The sequence below is a fragment of the Salmo salar genome, chromosome 01, assembly GCF_965601325.2.
Source record: "Salmo salar chromosome 01, fSalSal1, whole genome shotgun sequence".
In the NCBI taxonomy this organism is placed as follows: Eukaryota; Metazoa; Chordata; class Actinopteri; order Salmoniformes; family Salmonidae; genus Salmo; species Salmo salar.
Genome location: NC_138291.1, coordinates 149,753,064 through 149,773,729, shown reverse-complemented (window position 1 = coordinate 149,773,729; position 20,666 = coordinate 149,753,064). Strand labels below are relative to the sequence as shown.

At 45.0% G+C, this 20,666-nt stretch overlaps 1 protein-coding gene across 1 annotated transcript; it reads left to right on the top strand.

Annotated features, from left to right (window-relative positions):
- The first annotated feature begins 10,229 nt into the window (after window positions 1-10,229).
- LOC100194632 (endothelial differentiation-related factor 1-1) lies at window positions 10,230-18,343 on the top strand. Its single transcript, NM_001139717.1, has 5 exons — window positions 10,230-10,437; window positions 16,381-16,432; window positions 16,573-16,733; window positions 17,507-17,600; window positions 17,760-18,343. Exons 1-5 carry the CDS (start codon window positions 10,360-10,362, stop codon window positions 17,819-17,821), a joined length of 447 nt encoding a protein of 148 aa, NP_001133189.1. The 5' UTR covers window positions 10,230-10,359; the 3' UTR covers window positions 17,822-18,343.
- Window positions 18,344-20,666: the final 2,323 nt, after the last annotated feature.

Here is a 20,666-nt window from a genome sequence, read left to right as displayed (position 1 = left end):
TGAGCAATTTATTGGCTTATGTGGATTGTGTGTATATATGTATACACACACACATTCCACACAAGCCAATACATTGCTCATCCAATTCTACTGGTCAAAAGTTTTAGAACACCATTTTTCCAGTTTTTATTGAAATTCACAGTTTAATGTCTAATTGTACTCTGAAATTAAAGCATAGAACAAACAATTGGAGACAAAAGAAATCATGGAATCGTTTTGTTTAACACAATTTTACTTTTGACTCACCAAAGTAGCCATCTTTTGCAGACATAACAACCGAACACACTCGTGGCATTCTATCTACAATGTAAATCAAATATTGTTCGGAAAGTTCTTCCCAACACTGTAGCAGAAGTTCCCACAAATGTGTTGTACTTGTTGGTTGCTTTGCTTTCACCTTTCTGCCCAGTTCATTCTAAACCAGCTCAATGGTGTTTAAGTCTGGAGACTGTGCTGGTCATTCCATGATTTGAAGTCTAGTCTTTTCTTCTAGGTAGTTCTGACATAGCCTGGAGGTGTGTTTTGGGTCATTACCTTGCTGTAGGATGAACCCCATAGCCTGGAGGTATGTTTTTGGTCATTACCTTGCTGTAGGATGAACCCCATAGCCTGGAGGTATGTTTTGGGTCATTACCTTGCTGTAGGATGAACCCCATAGCCTGGAGGTATGTTTTGGGTCATTATCTTGCTGTAGGATGAACCCCTGACCAACTAGGCGTACACCAGAGGGTATTGCATGGCGCTGCAAAAGGCTGTGGTAGCTGTTGTGGTTCAGGGTGCCACACACTCTGCAAGTTGCCAACTCTGGATCCAGCAAGAGAGCCCCAGACCATCACGCTTCCTCAAATATGTTTGACAGTTGATATCACACACTGAGGAATCATCCTTTCGCCCGCTCGATGACGTACAAAAACAGCGTGATGAACCGAAGATTTCTCCTTTTCTGTGAAGTGTGTTTTATATATATATATACTGCTCAAAAAAATAAAGGGACCACTTAAACAACACATCCTAGATCTGAAGGAAATAAATAATCTTATTAAATACTTTTTTATTTACATAGTTGAATGTGCTGACAACAAAATCACACAAAAATAATCCATGGAAATCCAATTTATCAACCCATGAAGGTCTGGATTTGGAGTCACACTCAAAATTAAAGTGGAAAACCACACTACAGGCTGATCCAACTTTGATGTAATGTCCTTAAAACAAGTCAAAATGAGGCTCAGTAGTGTGTGTGGCCTCCACGTGCCTGTATGACCTCCCTACAACGCCTGGGCATGCTCCTGATGAGGTGGCGGATGGTCTCCTGAGGGATCTCCTCCCAGACCTGGACTAAAGCATCCGCCAACTCCTGGACAGTCTGTGGTGCAACGTGGCGTTGGTGGATGGAGCGAGACATGATGTCCCAGATGTGCTCAATTGGATTCAGGTCTGGGGAACGGGCGGGCCGGTCCATAGCATCAATGCCTTCCTCTTGCAGGAACTGCTGACACTCCAGCCACATGAGGTCTAGCATTGTCTTGCATTAGGAGGAACCCAGATCCAACCGCACCAGCATATGGTCTCACAAGGGGTCTGAGGATCTCATCTTGGTACCTAATGGCAGTCAGGCTACCTCTGGCGAGCACATGGAGGGCTGTGCGGCCCCCCAAAGAAATGCCACCCCACACCATGACTGACCTACCGCCAAACCGGTCATGCTGGAGGATGTTGCAGGCAGCAGAACGTTCTCCACGGCGTCTCCAGACTCTGTCATGTCTGTCACGTGCTCAGTGTGAACCTGCTTTCATCTGAAGAGCACAGGGCGCCAGTGGCGAATTTGCCAATCTTGGTGTTCTTTGGCAAATGCCAAACGTCCTGCACGGTGTTGGGCTGTAAGCACAACCCCCACCTGTGGACGTCGGGCCCTCATACCACCCTCATGGAGTCTGTTTCTGACCGTTTGAGCAGACACATGCACATTTGTGGCCTGCTGGAGGTCATTTTGCAGGGCTCTGGCAGTGCTTCTCCTGCTCCTCCTTGCACAAAGGCGGAGGTAGCGGTCCTGCTGATGGGTTGTTGCCCTCCTACGGCCTCCTCCACGTCTCCTGATGTACTGGCCTGTCTCCTGGTAGCGCCTCCATGCTCTGGACACTACGCTGACAGACACAGCAAACCTTCTTGCCACAGCTCGCATTGATGTGCCATCCTGGATGAGCTGCACTACCTGAGCCACTTGTGTGGGTTGTAGACTCCGTCTCATGCTACCACTAGAGTTTAAAGCACCGCCAGCATTCAAAAGTGACCAAAACATCAGCCAGGAAGCATAGGAACTGAGAAGTGGTCTGTGGTCACCCCCTGCAGAACCACTACTTTATTGGGGGTGTCTTGCTAATTGCCTATAATTTCCACCTGTTGTCTATTCCATTTGCACAACAGCATGTGAAATATATTGTCAATCAGTGTTGCTTCCTAAGTGGACAGTTTGATTTCACAGAAGTGTGATTGACTTGTACATTGTGTTGTTTAAGTGTTCCCTTTATTTTTTTGAGCAGTGTATATACATACATACAGTGCCTTTGGAAAGTATTCAGACCCCTTGACTTTTTCCACATTTTGTTACGTTACAGCCTTATTCTAAAATGGATTAAATAAATACAAATCCTCAGCAATGTACACACAATACCCCATAATTGTCACGGATCCCCCTGGTACTGCTGCATCAGTCCTTTCACCAGCTCCGGAGGTCTACGTCACCGGCCTTCTAGGCGTCACTTAACTGGATTCATTACCACCAACCCAGGACTGTCTTGTCTCATTACGCACACCTGGTTCCCATTCCTCCTGATTAGTATATATATATATATATATATATATATATATATATATATATATATGTGCCCTCTGTTCCATGTTCGTTGGTCTTGTGAGTACCTGTGCTCTGTTGTATCGGCTTGTGTGTTACTGTGTTAGCGTGCACTTATTATTACGGGTCTCATCCTGTCTATTTATTAGAGGTTTACACCTCGCTCTTTGTTTGGGTTACACCCCTGTTTTATATATATATATATATATATATATATATAGGTTTCTTTTGGGCTTCATCCCCGTCATGTTCATGACATACGCCATTTTGGGTAGTGAAATAAATAACAAAAATTGTATTCCTGCGCCTGTCTCCTATCATTATACAACGGGACAGAATAATCAACCCATCTAATGGAGACAGCGGGAAACGGGTGGACCCGAGGTCGAGTCCTACGAGCACTTCACCCTCCTCTTCCGCTTGGTGTTTGATCATCCTGTGGAGGGCCGAGAGGGGGGTGAGTGCCTACTCCGACTACGCCAGGGATCTATTACCACCTCGGTGTTCGCCCTGGAGTTCCGGACCATCGCGGCCTTCACCGGATGGAACGAGTTGACTTTGGTCACTGTTTTCCACAGCGGACTGCGGGAGGAGGTACAGATGGAGTTAGCCTGCCGTGATGATAACCTGTCACTCGACCAGCTCATCAGCATGGCGATCCGGTGGTCCCGACGAAGACCTGCGTGGAATCCGGAGCCCATGGCTACACCTGCTCTGTGGCCAGAGCCGATGGAGGTGGGCTCTGCACTTCTGCCCGAGGCAGCGCGTAGGAGAAGGAGTAATCTGGGCCTCTGCTCCTACTGTGGAGAAAGGGGTAATTTCTCCCCGACCTGCCCTCTATCCACTAATAGGTGAGGAGGTGACAAGCCAGGGAATTCCCCTGCTCCAACCCAGGGAGGACGCAAGATCTCCTCTCATTTTCTGTCAACTCAACCAGTGTGTTTTCCCATTAAATTCCATGAATGTCCTAGCCCCTCACTCCTGTTAGCTCTGATTGATTCCGGAGCTGCCGGGAATCTTTTAGATAGCTCACCGGCCTCTGCATTACGCATTCCTTTGGTTCCCTTACAGTCACCCATTCCGGTTCAAGCCCTGGATAATCGTCCAATAGGGATAGGGCTCGTACATCACATCACTGTTCCCGTTTCTCTGCTGACCCATGACAATCATTTAGAACAGATCACCTTTTTGATTATAGACACCCCCACGCACCCCGTTGTTTTAGGTCTCCCCTGGTTGAGTTGGCATAACCCTGTTATTTCCTGGTCTGAGAGGAGACTGCTGGGTTGGTCACAGGTGTCAGGGGAGGTGTCTCGTGGTGTCTGTCAACACCACTATGCTGGAAAGTCCGGACCATGCCCCTCAAGTGGATTTACCGGAGGAATACCAGGATCTGCACCGGGTTTGCTCTAAGATCCAGGCTACACGCCTGTCTCCTCATCGCCTGCTGTCTGACGCAGCCCTCCCAAGAGGACACATCTACCCCCTCGCCTATGTGGAGACGGAAGCCATGGAGACCTACGTACAGGAGAGCCTCCAGCAGGGTTTTATCTGCCCCTCTACGTCACCAGCCTCCTCAAGCTTATTTTTTGTTAAGAAGAAAGATGGGGGACTGCACCCCTGCATTGATTATCGAACACTGAATAAAGCCACCATTACGTTCAGCTATCCTTTACCCCTCATCCCAACCATCATCGAACAAAAGCACGGGGAACAGTATTTCACGAAACTGGACTTGAGGAGCACCTACAATCTGGTGCGCATTCGTGCAAGCGACAAATGGAAAACGTTTTTTTTCCACAACCACGGGGCATTACGAGTATCTCGTAATGTGGCCTCCTTCCTCTGAATGGGCTCCCGTCGGCCATGCAAACCGCGGAGGCTCTTTTTATGCACGTCTTCCGGCACTACAGGATCCCGGAGGACATTGTGTCAGACCGTGGCCCTCAGTTCACCTCACGCGTATGGAGGCGTTCATGGAACGCCTGGGGGTCATGGTCAGTCTCACCTCCGGGTACCGGAGTCAATCACCACCTTCCGGAGACACATGAAACCCCACCTCTTTAAGGAATACCTAGGATAGGATAAAGTAATCCTTCTAACCCCCCCCCCCCTTAAAAGATTTAGATGCACTATTGTAAAGTGGCTGTTCCACTGGATATCATAAGGTGAATCCACCAATTTGTAAGTCGCTCTGGATAAGAGCGTCTGCTAAATGACTTAAATGTAAAATGTAAATGTACCGTCCTCAAGCAAATCGGCAGGTGGAGAGGGTCAATCAGGAAGTGGGCAGGTTCCTGAGGTGTTACTGTCAGGACTGTCTGGGGGAGTGGGTGGATTTTCTACCTTGGGCAGAATTCCCTTCGCCACTCCTCCACTAACCTCACTCCTATCCAGTATATGTTGGGGTATTAGCCGGCCCTGGCACCTTGGCATCCGAGCCAGACCGAGGCCCCTGCAGTGGACGAGTGTTTTCGTCGCGCTGAGGAGATCTGGAACGCTGCGTACACTCGTCTCCAGCGGGCCGTGCGTCGGCACAAGGAACAGGCTGACCGCCACCGCAGTGAGACGCCTGTTTTCTCTCCAGGTGACCGGATCTGGCTCTCCACCCAGAACCTGCCCATCCGCCTGCCCTGCCAGGAGCTGAGCCCGCGGTTTGTGGGGCCGTTTAAAGTCCTGAGGAAGGTTAATGAATTAATGTACCGTTTTCAACTCCCTGCTGATTACCGCTTTAACCCAACTTTTCATGTGTCTCTCCTCAGGCCAGTGGTGCCTGGTCCCTTCGCTGAGGCTGGACCCAGTGACGCCCCGCCTCCTCCTCTGGACATCGAGGGAGGTCCGGCGTACTCGGTCCGTGAAGTCCTGGATTTGAGGTGTTGGGTGGGGCGTCTCCAGTACCTCATTGACTGGGAGGAGTATGGCCCAGAAGAGCGGTGTTGGGTTCCTGTGGTGGACATCCTGGACGCTTCGCTGACCAGAGATTTTCACCGTCAGTGCCGTGATCGACCCGCACTGCGTCCATGTGGTCATCCCACAGGCCATTGTCGTCCCGCTGCTGGTGCAGTGCTTCAGGGGGGTGGTACTGTCACGGATTCCACCTGTGGTAAATTAAATTAATTGGACATGATTAGGAAAGGCACACAACAGTCTATATAACATCCCACAGTTGACAGTGCATGTCAGAGCAAAAACCATGCCATGAGGTCGAAGGAATTGTCCGTAGAGCTTCGAGACAGGATTGTGTCGAGGCACAGATCTGTGGAAGGGTACCAAAAAATGTCTGCAGCATTGAAGGTCCCTAAGAAGTTAGTGGCCTTCATCATTCTTAAATGGAAGAAGTTTGGAACCACCAAGACACTTCCTAGAGCTGGCCACCCGGCCAAACTGAGAAATCGGGGGAGAAGGGCCTGATCAGGAAATCAGGAAACCCGATGGTCACTCTGACAGAGCTCCAGAGTTCCTCTGTGGAGATGGGAGAAACTTCCAGAAGGACAACCATCTCTGCAGCACTCCACCAATCAGGCCTTTATGGTAAAGTGGCCAGACTGAAGCCACTCCTCAGTAAAAGGTACATGACAGCCCGCTTGGAGTTTGCCAAAAGGCACTTAAAGACTCTCAGACCATGAGAAACAAGATTCTCTGGTCTGATGAAACCAAGATTGAACTCTTTGGCCTGAATACCAAGCGTCACATCTGGAGGAAACCTGGTACCATCCCTACGGTGAAACATGGTGGTGGCAGCATTATGCTGTGGGGGTGTTTTTCAGCAGCAGGGACTGGGAGACTAGTCAGGATCGAGGGAAAGATGAATGGAATAAAGTACAGAGAGGTCTTTGACGAAAACCTGCTACAGGGTGCTCAGGACCTCAGACTGGGGCGAAGATTCGCCTTCCAACAGGACAACGACCCTAAGCACACAGCAAAGACAACGCAGAAGTGGCTTCAGGACAAGTCTCTGAATGTCCTTGAGTGGCCCAGCCAGAGCCTGGACTTGAACCCGATCAAACATCTCTGGAGAGACCTGAAAATAGCTGTGCAGCAATGCTCTCCATCCATCAAGACAGAATTTGAGAGGATCTGTAGAGAAGAATGGGAGAAACTCCCCAAATACAGGTGTGCAAAGCTTATAGCGTCATATCCAAGAAGACTTGAGGCTGTAATTGCTGCCAAAGGTGTTTCAACAAAGAACTGAAAAAAGGTTCTGAATACTTAGTTGAAGTCGGAAGTTTACATACACTATAGCCAAATACATTTAAACTCCGTTTTTCACAATTCCTGACATTTAATCCTAGTAAAAATTCCCTGTCTTAGGTCAGTTAGGATCTCCACTTTATTTTAAGAATGTGAAATGTCAGAATAAATGGAGAGTATGATTTATTTCAGCTTTTAATTCTTTCATCACATTCCCAGTGGGTCAGAAGTTTACATACACTCAATTAGTATTTGGTAGCATTGCCTTGAAATTGTTTAACTTGGGTCAAACGTTTCAGGTAGCCTTCCACAAGCTTCCCACAATAAGTAGGGTGAATTTTGGCCCATTCCTCCTGACAGAGCTGTTGTAATTGAATCAGGTTTGTAGGACTTGCTCGCACACACTTTTTCAGTTCTGCCCACTAATTTTCTATAGGATTGAGGTCAGGGCGTTGTGATGGCCACTCCAATACCTTGACTTTGTTATCCTTAAGCCATTTTGCAACAACTTTGGAAGTATGCTTGGGGTCATTGTCCATTTGGAAGACCCATTTGCGACCAAGCTTTAACTTCCTGACTAATGTCTTGAGATGTTGCTTCAATATATGCACATCATTTTCCTTCCTCGTGATTCCATCTATTTTGTGAAGTGCACCAGTCCCTCCTGCAGCAAAGAACCCCCACAACATGTTGCTCCCACCCCGTGCTTCAAGGTTGGGATGATGTTCTTCAGCTTACAAGCCTCCCCCTATTTCCTCCAAACATAACGATGGTCATTATGGCCAAACAGTTCTATTTTTGTTTCATCAGACCAGAGGACATTTCTCCAAAAACTACGATCTTTGTCCACCTGTGCAGTTGCAAACCATAGTCTGGCTTTTTTATGGCGGTTTTGGAACAGTGGCTTCTTCCTTGCTGAGCGGCCTTTCAGGTTATGTCGATATAGGACTCGTTTTCCTGAGCGGTATGATGGCTGCGTGGTCCCATGGTGTTTATACTTGCGTACTATTGTTTGTACAGATGAACGTGGTATCTTCAGGCGTTTCGAAATTGCTCCCAAGGATGAACCAGACTTGTGGAGGTCTACAACTATTTTTCTGAGGTCTTGGCTGATTTCTTTTGATTTACCCATGACGTCAAGCAAAGAGGCACTGAGTTTGAAGGTAGGCCTTGAAATACATTCACAGGTACACCTCCAATTGACTCAAATTATGTCAATTAGCCTATCAGAAGCTTCGTCATCATTTTCTGGAATTTTCCAAGCTGTTTAAAGGCACAGTCAACTTAGTGTATGTAAACTTCTGACCCACTGGAATTGTGGTATGGAAAAATGACTTGCGTCATGCACAAAGTAGATGTCCTAACCAACTTGCCAAAACTATAGTTTGTTGGTTGTGTGTGGTTGATAATCAAGTTTTAATGACTCCAACCTAAGTGTATGTAAACTTCCGACTTCAACTGTATGTAAATGTGATTATCCAGGGTTTATTTTTAGTGCAACATTTTCTAAAATCCTGTTTTTGCTTTGTCATGTGTTGTGTGTTGTGTGTAGCTTCGGGGTGTTGTGTGTAGCTTGATGATGAAAAAAAAAACGAATTTAGTCAATTTTAGAATAAAACTAACATACCAAAATGTAGAAAAAGTCAAGGGGTCTGAATGCTTTCCGAATGCACTGTATGTGTACTGGAATTCATTCCGGCATTGTGTGACTTGTCTTTTTGTTGTCATAGCTTTATTGTATAGCACTGTGGCATATGACAAATGGGTTAAAGAGCAAACCACACAATTATCACAACATAGGTTGTAATATGGCTTTTTTACTGGCTTGGCTACCTTAGTGATTTGACCCACACACCGGAAGCAGTATAATAACCTAAAACATAAGGCAAAATCTACACTGGAGTTGCTTACCAAGAAGACAGTGAATGAGTTGCCGTTTTGACTTAAATCTGCCTGAAAATCTATTGCAAGACTTAAATGGTCGTCTAGCAATGATCAACAACAAATTTGACAGAGCAGAATATTTTTTTAAATAATAAATGGGTAAATATTGTACAATCCAGCTGTGCTAATTTGATTTCTGCGTGGACAAAGACCTTAGGTTGAAAAAAAAAAACCTCCTAACCTTGACCCTAATCCCTAGAGCTAGCTAACGTTAGCATTAACCACCTAGCTAATGTTAGCCACAACAAATTGGAATTAGTAACATATACATTTGGCAAATTTGTAACATTGTAGATTTTGCAATTCATAACATATTGTACGAATTACAATTCGTAACATATCACACGAAATGGATGATGGACATTCAAAAGTATGACATACCAAACAAAACGTAACATATGACACTAAAATTAATGTCTCGGGTTTACATACATAATAATACGAAATGCTCTGAGACAATGTTGCAAATAGGTGCTCCTCCACTCCACCTCTGAATTCACACTTCAACCCCTGTTTATATGACCTTGAATGGAAACTTAGTAACAGAAACCCCTATACATTATGAATGAGGGATATGTTGTAGTATCAAGCTATATGCAATGAGTTACTGTATATATACACACACGTCATTGACTGGAACATGGACATTTCCTTGGTTCTCAGGCACTTTCTTTCCAACAGGAGAGGTCGCTGTAGCTCTGTTATTTGCCTGTTAACGAGGTTGTTTTCAATAAAGTTTTGGAATTGGAAGACGCGTCGGAGAGTCACTGACGGGTGAGTCTTTACTATATGGGCGTATTCGATTATGCTGAGACGCGGGGCACCGGTCTATGACCCGTGAGTGGACGGTCAAAAGCTGTAAGGGAAGAGCGCCCTTCTCAAATCGAACCGTAGTCTGCGCTGCTCGGTAATGTTGTCAACAAGGTGCATCGTTCAAAAACATACATTTTTTCTATAACATATATTTTTGAATTGTCAGACTAGTTTTCATTGGAAAGGCAGATAAAGAGAGATCAAAAGCAATCAATTTTGCATGTGAAAACGCAGAATTACGCATAACTCCACGTGATTAATTACGTCACTTTTGTTTTGAGCAGACTTCGTCGTGGGCTTGAACGGCACCCGGCTCACGCCCGGGGCAGTCCGGTTCCAAAACGAATGCAATCAATTTTCACCCAGTTAAACTCCTCCCACCGGAGTAAAACCATAAACGAACCCTCTCAATGACTCAGTCGTTTGTCAGCGCAAGCGTGGCAAAGTAAGCCTTACGTCGCCCTACATTGTCAGCTATCGTTTCAGTACCCCCGGCTGATAGGTTTATATTTGTGTATATAGTTATTGTCGTAACGTTAAGCTAATAATCCCTGGGAAAAATGGCAGAAAGCGACTGGGACACTGTGACTGTGTTGAGGAAGAAGGGTCCGACTGCTGCCCAGGCCAAATCTAAGCAGGTACGGTACGGTTAGTCAGCTAGCGTTAGCAGCTAACATTAGCCAACATGTGAACATGTGGTTGAATCCAACCACTGAGCCCATGTTGGCTACACACGGTCACTGCCGGCAGGCAACCTTACTAATATTATACATCCAGGGGGACAACCTTCTCGCTTCTCTTTGGAATTTCCTGGTCGGTAAAACGATCGACGTGGAAAGAAAACGACTGTTTTCATCTAGCTAATCATTTGTCTAACGTCGATTTCATTATATTTTTATTCACTTGTTTAGTTAAGGACCAAACATTGAAATCGGTTTAATTTTGAGTTAACCAGTTAAATGTAACTAAATGCAATCGAAATATGAATCCGCATAATCCCCCAAAATAATTATGTAGCTACTATCAAGGCCATAATAACTAGTAATGCTGCATACTCAAAGGGTAATCTCACTTTTCTTTGGGGGGAAAATGGTTATTGCCGAGGTATACTCACTTGAGCACACAACCAAGTAACGTTACACAGTACACATTTGATAAATGTAATATCTTATGTATTTCCTACAACAACTGTATGAATAAGGCTTGAAATAAGGTTTCAAATATATACTAAACAAAAATATGCAACATGAAGTTGTTCTCATGTTTAATGAGCTGAAATAAGTACCCACATTTCAGATTTTATACACTTTTTTTTTTTTTACATCAGTTAGCCTTCCTCCTTTGCTAAAATAATTCATCCACCTACAGGTGTGGCATATCAAGAAGCTGATTAAACAGCATGATCATTACACAAGTGCAGCCATAATTACACAACACAATGCCATAATGTCTCAAGTTGAGGGAGTGTGCAATTGGCATGCTGACTGCAGGAATGTCTACCAGAGCTCTTGCCAGAGAATTGAAGGTTAATTTCTCTACCATAATTTGTCTTGCTGCCAATTCTCTAAAATGACATTGTCTAACTTGCCTCAGTCGCGAACCACACCACCCCAGGACCTCCATCTGGCTTCACCTGCAGAATTGGCTGGGGGGGTGTATTTATGTCTGCAATAAAGTCCTTTTGTGGGTGAAAACTCATTCTGATTGGCTGGGCCTGGCTCCGCAGTGGGTGGGTGGGTCTGGGTCCCAAGTGGGTAGGCCTTTACCCGCCCATGGCTGCGCTCCTGCCCATCCATGCGAAATCCATAGATTAGGGCCTAATTAATACATTTCCTTATATGAACTGTAACTCAGTACAATCTTTGAAATTGTTGCATGTAGCGTTTATTTCTGTTCAGTGTAGTATAATCAAATGTATAAAAACTAAGATTCCACAACTGTAAAATACAGTTGTATGTTTAGTGTTAGAGAAAAGGTGCATCTTTTCCAAAGGTCACTCTTGATCAAAACGTCTGCCCCCATTGTTGTGAATGTCTAATTACTCCATCTTGGTTTCCTGAAGTTGCTAGGAACTCGCCCTTCATCTCATATTCATCTTGTCCGTCTGAGTGTTTTCTGTTTTAAAATGAAAAATATTTTAGGTGAATGGCTATTAATCGATCTCTGAATGTGTAACCGTGAGGAAACCACTCTCTCCTGCTACGCTACGATGTAATGATTGCAGGCATGTGCTTTGTCAGTGGCTGTGATGTAGGGTTCAGCCAGGAGTTTATGGACAGTCAGTCGGAAAAGCAAATGAAATGGTAGGAGGAACATTCCAGCGTAATGTGGTTTCAGATTTTACATCCTAAGTCACACAGGCTCTGAAAATATACTGTCTTGGTGGAAACCAGAGCTATTTCTCAATGCAAACCATTACAATCTACGGTGTCCACAGATCGAAGTCCTCTAAAAAGGGGACTTTACATCTGAGGGTTTAATGGATAGAATGTTAGCATGAGTTTGGCTAGGCCGTGGTAGTTTGGCTGCTGTGGTGATGGCAAATTCTAAATAAATCAGCAAAGCACCATACCACTACCTCCATGCTTCACGGTGGGAACCACACATGCGGAGATCATCCATTCACCTACTCTGCGTCTCACATAGACACGGCGGTTGGAACCAAAAATCTCTAATTTGGACTCATCAGACCAAAAGACAGATTTCCACCGGTCTGTCCATTGCTCGTGTTTCTTGGCCCAAACAAGTCTCTTCCCCAGATCTGTGCCTCGACACAATCCTGTCTTGGAGCGCTACGGACAATTCCTTCGACCTCAGGGCTTGGTTTTTGCTCGATACCTTGGCAGCAGCTACTCTTCCTGGGGTCCAAACACATTAAGGCACTTATTACATATAGAACAAAAGATAACGGTACATCATACTTTTATTACACTACGAATTATCTACAATACAAAATGTATAATATAGGAAGTAGGAAGTGTCACGTTACAGCTAAGATCCTCACTCAGGCCACTTCCTGCATGAAATCTTCTCAGGTTTTTGCCTGCCATATGAGTTCTGTTATACTCACAGACACCATTCAAACAGTTTTTGAAACTTTGACGATCAGAAAATCTTTTCCCTCAAATGCTTCCGGTGAATTAGTGCTACAATTTACAAAATTACTATTCGAAAACATTGTTAAAATGTAATATTGTCATTCAAAGACTTATAGATGAACATGTCTTGAATGCCATCGCTTTGCCAGATTTAAAAATAACTTTACTGGGAAATCACACTTTGCAATAAACGACGTGGTATGCCCAGAAAAAAAGTCCAGGCTATAAATGTTGGAGCCATCTTGGAACGATCAACCATCAAAAATACTATTGTAAATAATCCCTTACCTTTGATTATCTTTATCAGAAGGCACTTCTAGGTATCCCAGGTCCATAACAAATGTAGTTTTGTTCAAAAAAGTTAATAATTTATGTCCCAATAGTGTTAGCGCGCTCCGAAGGCTAGTGAAAATGTACCGTGTGCGTCTGACTTGTCGTCAGGAATGAGCAAAAAAATATATATTTAAGTTCGTTCAAACATGTCAAATGTTGTATAACATAAATCTTTAGGGGCTTTTTCAACCAGGGCTTCAATAATATTCCATTGGGACGGTTGCATTGTTTTTCAAAATGTTTCGAAAAGGGAGAGTAGCCATGGGCGCCGACGTCACAATGGTAATGGCCCATCCCATGTGACCAATATCAACAGCCTCTCTTTGGGTCAGTTACTACCATAGAAGACTCAAACCACTTTGTAAAGACTGGGGACATCTAGTGGAAGCCATAGGAAGTGCTAAATGATTCACAAGCCCCTGTGTGTTTCAATGGCAAATGTTTGAAGTGATATCCTCACATCAGATTTCAGTTTCCTGTCAGGATTTGTCTCAGGGTTTTGATTGCCATATGAGTTCTGTTATACTCACAGACACCATTCAAACAGTTTTAGAAACTTTAGGGTGTTTTCTATCCAAATCAAACAATTATATGCATATTCTAGTTACTGGGCAGGAGTAGTAACCAGATTAAATCGGGTACGTTTTTTTATCCGGCCGTGCAAATACTGCCCCCTATCCCTAACAGGTTTTAATGACTCCAACCTAAGTGTACGTAAACTTCCGACTTCAACTGTATGTGAGAATGCTGTTCATTGACTACAGCTCAGCGTTCAACACCACAAAGCTCATCACTAAGCTAAGGTCCCTGGGACTAAACACCTCCCTCTGCAACTGGATCCTGGACTTCCTGACGGCCGCCCCCAGGTGGTAAGGGTAGGTAACAACACATCTGCCACGCTGATCCTCAACACAGGGGCCCCTCAGGGGTGCGTGCTTATTCCCCTCCTGTACTTCCTGTTCACTCATGACTGCGTGTCCAAGCACGACTCCAACACCATCATTACGTTTGCGGACGACACAACAGTGGTAGGCCTGATCACCGACGATGATGAGACAGCCTATAGGGAGGAGGTCAGAGACCTGGCAGTGTGGTGCCAGGATAACAACCTCTCCCTCAACGTGAGCAAGACATTGGAGATTATCGTGGACTACAGGAAAAGGCGGGCCGAACAGGCCCCCATTAACATCGACGGGGCTGTAGTGGAGCGGGTCGAAAGTTTCAAGTTCCTTGGTGATGTAAGGGCTCACGTCGGAAGGAGTGGACCAAAGCGCAGCGTGGTAAGTGTTCATGATTTTAATATCAATGAAACAACCAAACAAAGTAACAAAAAGCCACCAGTTCTGTCAGGTAACAGAAATACTAAACAGAAAACAACTACCCACAAACACAGGTGGGAAAAGGTTGCCTAAGTATGATTCTCAATCAGAGACAACGACAGCTGCCTCTGATTGGAAACCATACTCAGCCAAAACAAAGAAATAGAATGACAGAATGCCCACCCCACATCACACCCTGACCTAACCAAACAGAGAAATGGCTCTCAGGTCAGGGCGTGACAGTACCTCCACCCAAAGGTGCGGACTTCTGGCCGCAAACCTGAACCTATAGGGGAGGGTCCGGGTGGGCATCTTCCAATGGTGGCGGCTCCGGTTCGGGGCGTAGCCCCCGCTCCCTCCGCTTTTGTATCACCGGACCGAGGATCGGAGGAGGAGGAACTGGACCGCGGATCATCGCCGGAGGCTCCGGGCCGCGGACTGCCGCCATGGAGGCTCCGGGCCATGGATTATCACTGGAGGCTTCATACGTGGAGCCGGAACAGGTCTCACCGAACTGGGGAGACGCACTGGAGGCCGGGTGCGCAGAGCAGGCACAGGATATACTGGGCCGTGGAGGCGCACTGGCGGTCTGGAGCGTAAGGCTGGCAGAACCCGTCCTGGCTGGATGCTTACTTTAGCCCGGCAAGTGCGGGGCGCTGGCACAGGATGAACTGGGCTGTGAAGGCGTACTGGCGACACAGTGCATAGAGCTGGTGCAGGATATCCTGGACCGAGGAGGCGTACTGGAGACCAGGAGCGCTGAGCCGGCACAATCTGTCCTGGCTGAATGCCCACTCTAGCACGGCAAATGCGGGGCGCAGGCACAGTGCGCACTGGAGATATAGTGCGCATCACAGCATAACACGGTGCCTGGCTGTTCACCTGCTCCCCACGTTGTGCACGGGGAGTTGGCTCAGGTCTTCTCCCTGACTCTGCCAATCTTCCCGTGTGCCCCCCCCCCCCCCCCACACATTTTTTTTTTTTGGGGGGGGGGCTGCCTCTCGTGCTTCCGTCGTTTCCGTGCTAGTTCCTCGTATTGTTGCCGTTCCCCTCTCACTGTCTCCACCTGCTTCCATGGCAGGGTCCTGTCCCCTGCCATTACCTCCTCCCAGGACCAGGACGTCCTCCACTCTCTCTTCTCCCGGGCCCAGGATCCCTGCTCCTCCTGGGCACGCTGCTTGGTCCATTTTGGTGGGTAGTTCTGTAAGGGCTCTCGTCGGAAGGAGTGGACCAAAGCACAGCGTGGTATGTGTTCATGATTTTAATATATCAATGAAACAACCAAACAAAGTAACAAAAAGCCACCAGTTCTGTCAGGTAACAGAAATACTAAACAGAAAACAACTACCCACAAACACAGGTGGGAAAAGGCTGCCTAAGTATGATTCCCAATCAGAGACAACGATAGACCGCTGCCTCTGATTGGAAACCATACTCGGCCAAAACAAAGAAATAGAATGCCCACCCCACATCACACCCTGACCTAACCAAACAGAGAAACGGCTCTCTCAGGTCAGGGCGTGACAGGTGATGTGGACACCATCATGGTCCAAACACACCAAGACAGTCATGAAGAGGGCACCGCAAAACCTTTTCCCCCTCAGGAGACTGAAAAGATTTGGCATGGGTCCCCAGATCCTCAAAGTTCTCTCCTGAATTTAGTTAATTAACACCATTTAAAAACGTTTGTTTTTGTAGCTGGCCTGTGTTTGGATTCTGTGTCGTATCCGCCCCCTGGCCTGGACTACTCATCGTCTATACTAGCTAAATGTATCCCTTTGTTATGGAATGGTATAGTAAAGTGTTGAATAATGTACTATGTTATCTCTAGGCTATCACAGCTGCACAGAGACGTGGAGAAGACCTCGATACTACCAAGAAATGTAAGCCTTATTATAAATAGCAATTCAAGTGCAATCCACCATCTCCCTTACTTGGAGGTCTGGAACATGATGGCTTGATTTCTGAATAAAATGATGTTATGGCTTGTTTACTAACCACGCCAATTCATCTGTGTCCACAGGGTCTGCAGGGCAGAACAAACAGCACCTGGTGACCAAGAACACCGCCAAGCTGGACCGGGAGACAGAGGAGCTGCAGCACCTGAGGGTCTCCCTGGAGGTGGGAAAGGTTATCCAGCAGGGCCGCCAGAACAGTGGCCTCACTCAGAAAGATCTGGCCACTGTAAGTAAAGCTGCTGCAGACCCACATGACTCATTAGGACAGTGGTATTAAACGTTTTTCAGTGAGGACCCCAATTTTTCAGCCAGAATTTCTGGGGACCCAATGTTTTTCACAATACCTTTTTGTGACCACCCCACCCCAAATATTATGACAGCATTAAAATTGGTACATTTAGATGTTTTCATTAACAAATAACCCTCAATTAATTTCAAAAATGCATGAAATTAAATGTATGCATTCACTACTGTAAGTCGCTCTGGATAAGAGCTTCTGCTCAATGACTAAAATGTAAATGTAAAATTTTAATCCCTTATCAAAATGAAAAGAAACCAATAAATATATTTGCTCATTTTTTTATGATCTTTCTCAAAAATGTTTGTATATCACCCCATGCAATCTCTACTATTCATATGTATTCATTTTTTATTTTGGGGGGGACCCCACTGCAGTTCCCCCCCGACTTTGAATATCACAGCATAAGGACATTGGTGCATTTCTGTAGTCAGAATTTCTGTGGCTTACTCTCCTCGTCTCCTCTACATCTGTACTCATCTGAAAACACAGGGTAGGTGAAAACAATATCCAATAATTCACATCTGTACAGCTGTAGATGAGGAGAGGAGGACACTTCTGAGATACATCTAATCATGTGTATATGTAGCTTAAATGAGATGGCCTCTGATGACTTGACATTTCAACAGTTTTTGACTGTAGGTCTAAATGTTTTTATGTCACTGATTTCTTCTGATGTCTCTTTTGGCTTTGACTTTCAGAAAATTAATGAGAAGCCTCAGGTCATCGCAGACTATGAGTGTGGAAAAGCAATTCCCAACAATCAGGTCATGGGCAAAATTGAGAGAGCAATCGGTGAGTGTGACAGTCTGTCCCAGATTCCACTGACATTGTTAATAATCAATCCCTATGTTTTATCATGTTTCAGAGTAGTATAATGCCACCTTATTCATCAGTACTTTTCATTTTACCATTGGTCCTTGTTTGTCTGACTTCACAACTCTTTGTTCTCAGGTTTGAAGCTGCGTGGGAAAGATATTGGACTGCCTCTGGAAGCAAAACCCAAGAAGAAATGAGGACAAAGCCTCGAAATCAGCCCCCCCTTCCCCATGTCCCCCATCTCTATCCCCACCTTTCAACTCCCGCTATGACCCTGCCTCCCTTAACTCTCCAAACCCCCCTCTCTCCCCTATCACCCTCCTCTACCTGGGCTGATCTCCACCTGTGTCCTGCTACAGGACCTGGTGATCCACCACATTGCAAGCTGCATATACTGACAAATCATCACAAATTACTTCTTATAATCAATGAATGAACGATTGAATCATTGCAAAACTTGCTAACCAAAAGTGCTCTGAAATGACATTTTTTCTTTAACTTTTTGGGGGGATGGTTGAAACAGACAAGGTGAATTTTACCGTGGCCATGTGCATCGACTCTACCTTAACATAAAAATTGTTTCTGAAAATGTTATTTTTATCCATTTTGAACGTGCTTGATTGCAGCCTTTTCACACTTTGCATATTGTGTCACTACGATATGGACGTGTCCTACTGCTGTAGCTTGGTTTTGATCTTCAAATAAAGTTTGACAGTTTATTTCTGTGTGTCATCTGTTGGTAATTTTGAAGAAAGAATGTGTTATGTTTTTCTGCAGTTTTTCATTAGAGAAGGCCTTGAAATAAGATATTTTGGTGTCCTATAATGTTACTAGCAGTAATTAAACCAGTCTGACACATTGGCCCTGTGCACACTCCGGTTGTACAACGGGTTGGCAACAAAAAATTGAGGGGGTGATTTTCTAGTCAGGAAATCAACAAGATTTGTGTAATTTAGTGAATTTGTTCCCTATTTGTGGGAATATTTGGAAGAAAAATATGCTTTTGGTCATGAAGTGTATGTGGACACCTGCTTGTCGAACATCTCATTTGGAATTGATGGCCATAAATATGGACTTGGTCCTCCCTTTGCTATAACAGCCTCTACTTTTCTTGTGCTGACGTTGCTTCCAGAGGCAGTTTGTGAGCTTGTGTGGCCTACCACTTCGCGGCTGAGCCGTTGTTGATCCTAGATGTTTCCACTTCACAATAACAGCACTTACAGTTGACCGGGGCAGATCTAGCAGGGCAGAAATTTTACAAACTGACTTGTTGGAAAGGTCCTATCTAATTGCCTACCCCTGACGTACAATGTATTTAAAACAACCAATATTTTCTATGCTTTTTTTCTGCAAAAAAAGCATTATGCCAAGTAAAGGGAAATGAAACAAAGGGCTGGATTCAATCCGCAGCGCAGATTTTTAAAGGCAATTTTCCTGCGTTTGCGGAGACGGCATTCATGGTAAACGCTGTATATGTCGGCTCAATTGGAAATGACCTTTTAAATGTAAATTGCGCTGAACTTTAGCGTTACGGATTTAATCCAACCCTAAATGTGTGTGGGGATGTGGGTTCTGTGGGTGAATTGTGAATAGGGCCATACGTTTCTCTTGTAACCATGAGTTGTGTGGGTTGGGGTCAACCAGTGTTCAACACATTCAACATCAAAGGTTCTCAATACTTGTTCAATACTTCCCATTGAAGGTGCTGTTCACTCAGTGTTAACTTAGATTGTAAACTGTCATGGAAAAACATAGATTCAATGGTTGTAAAGATGGGGAAGAGGTCTGTCCATAATGTTTTGTTGACTGTGTGACTGACTGCATCACTTATTTTTATAAGAAACGTGTTAAATTCTAAATTGTTTGCAAAGTCAATTAACGAATAGCTCACACAATTTCCCCACCAGACATGCCACCAGGGGTCTTTTCATAGTTCCCAAATTCAAGAAAGCGTACAGTATTATATAGAGCCATTATTGCATGGAACTCCCATCTCATAATGTGCAAATGAACAGCAAACCTGGTTTAAAACAACAGATTAAGCAAACCTCACAGCATAACGCCTCTCCCCTATTTGACCTAGAAATGTTTGTGTATGTATTGATATGTAGGCTATGTGTGCCGTTTTTAAATGTATGTAGCTCTGTCCTTGAGCTGTTCTTCTCTGTTAATGTTCTATATTATGTTTCATGTTCTGTGTGGACCCCAGGAAAAGTAGCTGCGGCTTTCGCAACAGCTAATGTGGATCCTAATGAAATACCAAATACTCATTCTGAATGTTTAGAAAAGATGTTTCCGTAAGGCATACAATTGGTTTTGGCTTCATAAATAGGCTTTTCAGTGAATAATGGTTGTGATGATCCTCACACCAAGCTCTGAATCCCCCTACCTGCCTCCGACACTCTTAACTTGATTTCTTTGTGATGTCACGTTCGACAAGATGACATATTACCGTAATGTCTTGGGACAACTCTCCTATCTTCAATCATAACTAACATATCTCACCTCTGCAAGTTGGACGAGCAATCCGACATAAAACGTATGAAGAAAAGGTAAGTGAATTTTAAAGTAATATTATAGCCAATGGGAGGTAGTCCCAACCAGGACTTGAACACATGTCCAGCAACCTACATTACCCTTTTCCTTCAAGAGAGTGTCCCCCCCCATGCTTCTCTATACCAAGCCCCTCATGTGTACTTGCATCTCCAATGTCCTCACAGGCACCATCCCTATTCTGACACCAATGTAGCAAATTCAGGGGGTAGCCCCAACCGGGACTTGAACTTGGGTCCAGCAACTGTCAAGCCAACACCTTACCGTTACACCAATAGGTCCGAACTTCTTGGCGAGGTTGCTAGGTGTTGGGTTAAGGTCGCTACAATATTGAATCTATGACAGTATGGTGAGTCGTAAGGATTAGCCTACATTTAATGAGTTTAATTTCACATTGTTCGATTTACTGTCCTATCCATATTTTCGTTGTAATTCTGTGATAAACTCTTCTGTGTTCAGATGGCCTAAAACTAGGGGACCTTTCTGCAA

Bases quoted from the DNA above. Each gene is read 5' to 3' on its own strand.
- LOC100194632 (NM_001139717.1), top strand. From the start codon at position 10,360: ATGGCAGAAAGCGACTGGGACACTGTGACTGTGTTGAGGAAGAAGGGT. The intron at 16,433-16,572 runs GTAAGCCTTATT...CTGTGTCCACAG, and splicing joins CCTCGATACTACCAAGAAAT to GGTCTGCAGGGCAGAACAAA. The intron at 16,734-17,506 runs GTAAGTAAAGCT...TTTGACTTTCAG, and splicing joins CTCAGAAAGATCTGGCCACT to AAAATTAATGAGAAGCCTCA.